This window comes from Leptosomus discolor, chromosome 1, assembly GCF_034619465.1.
Source record: "Leptosomus discolor isolate bLepDis1 chromosome 1, bLepDis1.hap2, whole genome shotgun sequence".
Taxonomy (NCBI): Eukaryota; Metazoa; Chordata; class Aves; order Leptosomiformes; family Leptosomidae; genus Leptosomus; species Leptosomus discolor.
In genome coordinates this window covers 187,218,834-187,224,833 of record NC_141391.1, presented here as the reverse complement: position 1 = coordinate 187,224,833, position 6,000 = coordinate 187,218,834, and the positions used below count along the sequence as shown (strand labels likewise).

Genomic DNA, 6,000 nt, shown 5'->3' with positions numbered 1-6,000 from the left:
CTGTAGGTGAACCTGCTTTAGCAGTGGGGGCTGGACTAGATGATCTACAGGGGTCCCTTCCGACCCCTGCCATGCTGTGATTCATTTGTAAGACAGCTGCTTCTTTGCAACTTTAACTCCTTGTGGACTTGCTAGCATTGTGTTTCACATGTTTCTGTAGGCATAGCTGAGCAAGTGCTGTCTTCAAGGTAGATTAATGCTGATCACTGTGAATTTTCTGATCAGTCTGGCATCTGGAAAGTACTTTCTCAGCTGATGTCCATTTACTGAAAATGCATTGTGTGAGCACCATTTGGACTTCTAAGGCTGTATTCTTGTAGCTCAGGTCACTGGTGGTGATGATGGAACTTGCAGGCAGCTCGTTTTACTCCTTCAACATTCTTCTAAGTTAGAGCTTCGTCCTGAATGCAGTAAAAGTAAGGAGGGAGCCAGAATCATTCTGCTGTGGCTAACATTACTTCGTATGCTTGGTTGAGGGGGAAAGTCTAGCACATTTCAAAGAACAGTTTTCCCTTAAGTTTTATTTCTGCCACCTCTTCACATAGGAAAGGAGGAGAAGACAGTTTGATAGTGTGCTGCCAGTTAATTAGATTTTGGTTTCAGGCAAGAAATGACAAAAGTATTTCAACGTTATGTATTTTGGGTAAATCAGAAATCCAGGAATAGGAGCGTAGGTTCCTATACAGTACGTAAGTTAGCACTTCAGCGTGGCAATCCGTGAAGTCTTCTGTATTCAGTCTACAGCTGTCTATTAGAAAGAGTTCCAAAGCAGAGAGAAGCTGAGATACTTAACTCAAAGCTGCAGGAAGATCCCACAGTTTACTTAGCGAATTTGTGGCCAGACATGTTTTCATTGCAGTAGTTGCCTAAAATAACTCTTTCCAAGAATTGTGCAGGATGTTTGAAAGAGAGACTAGGTGGGCATTCAGAGCTTTAATCTCCTAAATGTATTTCAGAGGACTATTATCTTTAGTATATATTGGTTTTTAACTAGGTGGACTGATGCTTTATCCTTCTTAGGAGATGCATTTTTATTGCCATTCAGGAATGTTATAGAAGGTGTTCACTAGCTTCCTTAGGAAAGTGTTATGATCTAGGTGTCCTAAGAACTTCTGGATCTCTGCTTGGATTTCATTAGAGCACATGGTGTAACTATTATCCCTGGATATAGTATGTAGACTGCTGGTATTTCATAATGTTTTTAAGATGTGATCATACAACTCTCTGTAGTATCTACATATTGTTATTCTCTTATTTTTATTTACCGTGTTTCTTGTCTGTATTTACAGAACTATTCCAAGCTACCTAGTCTGATGAAGCTGAACTTAATTCTTCAAGTGTGATTTATTCAATGCAGCCTAACATCATGATGAAAAAGAACATACCTGCAAGCAAAGCTTCCTTGGTCCTCTTTCTATGCCAAATGATTTCAGCATTGGATGTACCTCTTGACTGTAAGTATTAACCTGCTAAATAAGTCCAGAATAATGGAAGATTAGTTAAATAATTTCTGTGTAGGAGGATGAAGATAACTCCAACATGGAGCTAAACATAGAGTGTGTGTGCTCACTTCAGTTAGAACATTATGATTATGAATATTTCCACTAATTTACTGAAGATTTAAAAAAACTGTGCATATAAACTTACTTATATTGTTCACTTGAGAAGGGTTAACACAGGATTCTCATGAATACTCATATTTTGGTGTGCCTTTATTGAACGCTTTATTTGATGAAAATGAAGAAGGGCAGAGAAGCCCAGTTTATGTTAATTATTTGTGAAATTAAGATGATATTGATATTTTGCTGAAAACTCCAGGAGAATTCCTAGTTGCTGTAGACATTCACCCTTATCTTCATATAAGAGGTTTCCACAAGCTGATATGAGATCTAGTAAAATGTTCAAATGCCTAAAATTCAGACACTGGAAGCATCTTACTTTTTTGATCCAGAAGAGTAAGGTAGGCTCTTAGATTTCCTAAGCAGTGCCTAACTTTAAGTTAAAAACACATGTGCTGAGCCAGGAACTCTAGCATTAACCAGTGAGGAAACATCTAGAAGAGGGGAAATTTGAAATTTTTGTCTAATGTGAGACTGTGTTAGTGGGGAACCTTGAAGGTAGCACTCCATGCTGAAGAGGAAGCAATGATAGCTGCTGCATTTTATAACCCTAATAGCTGATTTTATGAAATTATTCATGCTTCAGGTTGTTATTTTCTTCTTGAGATGAGCATGATCACATTTTCAGAATTCAGTGAACCATGTTGCACTCATAGTGACTATTCATCTGTTAAACTAATTACCAGAGAAGACAACATTAGGGCTGGCGTTAAATCGATGGATTAATACATCAGTAAATTTGCCTATGATTCTAATCTGCATGGTGTTCTTTACCCCCATGTTTTTGATACCTTCCTACTTTCCATAAATGAACATTTCTCTTTAATAATCATTGAGATAAACTGCAACTGCTGTGTTTTTTTTTTCCCCATGCATATTTACAAGCTTCTCAGACCAATGACCTGTATTTCTGTAACAAGATCAATGTATCTGAATCACATCAGACTTGTGCCTGTGAATGCCTGTAGAGCAATAAACTGTGGCTTCAAGAGCTTTAAAAGTTTGATGAATGAATGTCTTATTTTCACCCCAAATATTTTTGCAAGCTAGAAATAGTGTTTTAAACACGTCTTGTAGTTTAGGAACTAATGTAAATTGTGCACCACTCTAGTATCTTTTGTATAGAGGAACACTTCAGGTTAAATTAACCAGAAATACATCAGTAGACAAAAATGAGTAACCCTTTTAGATATATCATGTTAACTCTCAATTAGTTCCCTACTACATACTGTTTAATAACTTTATTAAGTCTGGTAAAGTCACAAACTTGAATTTTTAGCCAAAAGTCATATTAACCAAAATTACATCTGTAATGATGTTACTGCTTTCATAAATAATGATTAGAATGGGCTGTGGGAGAGCACCACAAGGAAAGGACTTACGTTTTCTGTGGGTCTTCTCTACCTACATAGCCATCACGGAGCCCTGGTGGTTAGAACACACTTGATTAGCTGAACCTTTAGGTTTCATCCAGATTAGCAGTTCCTATGCTCATCAGGGTCTCAGAGTAGGTAAGGGATGACTGTTAATGTAGCTGACCAAAAGCAGTTTGGCTTGCTCTAAAACATTACTGATGAGAAGACGTGTATACAAAATACTTGAAGTAAGCAAAGACGTGACAAATAAGGTGATTTTTTTTTTGTCTAGTTATTTTTCAGACCGGAAGGGATTGCCTGTCTGTTGAATAGCATTAGGTGCTTTTGTCTTTGTAAGAGTAATTTGTAGCCTGAAGCATTCTCTTTGTTCTTCCGTATGATTATATGGGTAGATTGATTTTGACTGCAGCATGAGGGCAGTGCACTCCATTAATTCTGATTTGCTGTCTTCTCAGTATCAGTGTTTTGTGTCCTCGCAAGGCCAAAGTCACATACTGTGGTTGCCCTTGAAAAGTCAACACTTCAGAAAAGTTTCTCATACCTTGAACTTTGAGATAAATGTTGTAATATCTGACACAATGGCAACAGTAGCTAGAATTTCAGGCATCACCGCAAGGGTTACAGTGGTAAATGTTTTAGATGTTTTCTTTTTAATGGTGACCAATGTACTTGTCAGACTTATCTTCCCTCTCAGAAATGCTAATTTTCTTTTAACTAACAAATGTTTCTCTTTAATCTCCATTTGTCCATTCAACTGCTGATTCTGATGGGGGAATAAAAGCAAAACTTCTAGAAGAATGTAAGTTCCTGTCCACAAAAACTAGGCTGTGTGCTGCTGAAAATTAATACTGATTGTGTTGCAAATTGAATTTGCAGTCCAAAAATGTGTGATTCTGACATTTTGTTGATAATTTCGTTTGCTGTAGCTAGATGTTTTGTGCATGCAGTGTTCAGAAAATACATAAATCAGTGTTCTGATATTTTGAACAAATTAATTGTGTGATTTTTGATTGTGCGCTATCTGAACATTAAAACCTTTACTCAATATCAGCATGAGCAGTGTTTTATTACTACTTTCAGGAGTAAATGCATTTGATAAAAAATAAATTCATTGGAATATATGTACTTATATACTATTTTACTTTTATATCCTAAAAATCAATGGATACAGTTATTAAGTATACCTTATCTTTTATAAGATCTCCTAACTTGGCTCTAGTGTCACGGTTAATTTAAAAAGTTCTAAGTGCAGTACATAGCACAGGAGTGGAGACTTCAGGTCTTTGATGTGCATCAGATGGAATATACAGTAAGTTGGGCAGTGTTCGTGTCATCTCCCTTTTCAGAGTGTGCTTGCTTTTCCCAAATAACCATCTGACGTGTACTGACCCCCAAGAGCTGCCTCTGAGAGGGAAAAGGACTGTCTTCAAAGTGCCTTTCTAAAGAAATTCACAAAAAGCCAGCATGTAAAAATGTTGCCTTCTTTAAGCACTCTCTGCAGTGAGGAAGAGGAGGAAAACCTGACACCGCATGGCCTGTTCTGTTCTGCTTAGCTGCTCTATCTCATTATGATTCCATGATCTGCTTTTTTTTCCTGGCTATTTCTTGTGAGTAGGGCTTTACAGATGGCTGCCTCTTTCTGTGCAACAGAGTACTTGATGTGTAATGGTAGGAAAGACTTAAAATAAAAATCCCAGCTTTACAATTTTAACTGGCTGGAGTGAGGCATGGAAACATAGCTAACTCTAATGATTGAATATTTTACTAAAGTGGCTAGAAGTGACCCCAAAGTACTAGCAAAGTATATTGCCTGACAGGCAATTTACAACATTTAGACAGGGATGTTCACAGGAATGTTATTAAACTGGTTGCTTTAGATGACACTGATCTATAAACAGATGAATAATATTGAGGAAGACACCTTTCTCACTGTCTTAATATCATAAACAGGATTTTTTTAATGCAAAAATGGGTGTAGATAATGGTAACAGCTTATAAATTACTTGAAATAGGTAGGCACTAAGAAGTAGTTGGTGAATAAATTCTGGTTTGTGCTACTCATTCTAGAGTACTTGATAAATCATAAATGTTCAGTGTTTGTTTCTCCTGGGGCAAGTCACAAGATTGACTGTATTTTTGTTGCTTTTTTAAAGGAGAATCAGTACTAGATTTCTCCTACATGTTTACACTATTTGGAAACTAGTTACTATTTTTGTCATTTTTTACAGAGTCTTATAACACATTTTTTACTCCTGAAAAGTAGCTCCTCAAAGCATGCTTTGTAGATTAAATCAATATGTTGAGCACAATAAATGTGTGAAAAGTTTACACCCATAGAGAATTTGGAAATACATAAAATGTTGAGAAATGCAAAGCAAAGTACTTTTTTTCCTTCCACGTGGTAAAAAACATTTTGTGTGGATATATGTCTTGCAACTCTTCATTCAGGATATGTTGGACTTAGAATTCAAGTGTCCTTTGGTTTTGTGAAAATCTGTTGAAATCTGACATACAGAAATTACATTAATCAAACTTTTTGGCCAAGATCTTATCCGCTCTAAATTGGCGTAGCTCAGTTGGAAGTTAGTATAGCTACATTGATTTATAAAAGTAGAGGGCTTCAGCCTCCTAATACAAAGGATACTTTAATCCCGTTCTTCTGTCGATGATTTCGTTGCTAATTGCAATTCTGCTTTCTCTGCTTACGAAACTGTCTTACTGTTAACTTTGAAAATGTTGTTAAATTCCTCTCTGTTTCTTATATTCCATAATGAAGTGTCTCAACCTCCTACGATAACTCAGCAATCTCCAAAAGATTACATTGTTGACCCTCGAGAGAATATTGTAATACAGTGTGAAGCAAAAGGAAAGCCACCTCCTAGGTTAGTAGCATTTTGGTTTGCTTTTGTTGGCCTAACAGCATAGGAAAACTAGAAGAAAATAATGTAACTTTTGTAAACTAACAAATATATGCATATGTATGTGCTTGCACACGTAGAAACATG

The 6,000-nt window shown here is 36.5% G+C and overlaps 1 protein-coding gene across 35 annotated transcripts in view; it reads left to right on the top strand.

The window, feature by feature from the left end:
- The first annotated feature begins 1,351 nt into the window (after positions 1-1,351).
- The window catches only part of NRCAM (neuronal cell adhesion molecule), a 71,938-nt gene continuing 67,289 nt past the window's right edge, over positions 1,352-6,000 (top strand). For 24 of the 35 annotated variants that reach the window (XM_086472755.1, XM_009949017.2, XM_086472625.1 and 21 more), the window contains exons 1-3: positions 1,352-1,454; positions 3,777-3,794; positions 5,772-5,877. In XM_086472755.1, the coding sequence (XP_086328881.1) occupies positions 1,352-1,454; positions 3,777-3,794; positions 5,772-5,877 (227 nt within the window). The remainder of the gene's footprint in view (positions 1,455-3,776; positions 3,795-5,771; positions 5,878-6,000) is intronic. The other 11 variants (XM_086472746.1, XM_086472731.1, XM_086472778.1 and 8 more) reach the window with 2 other exon arrangements.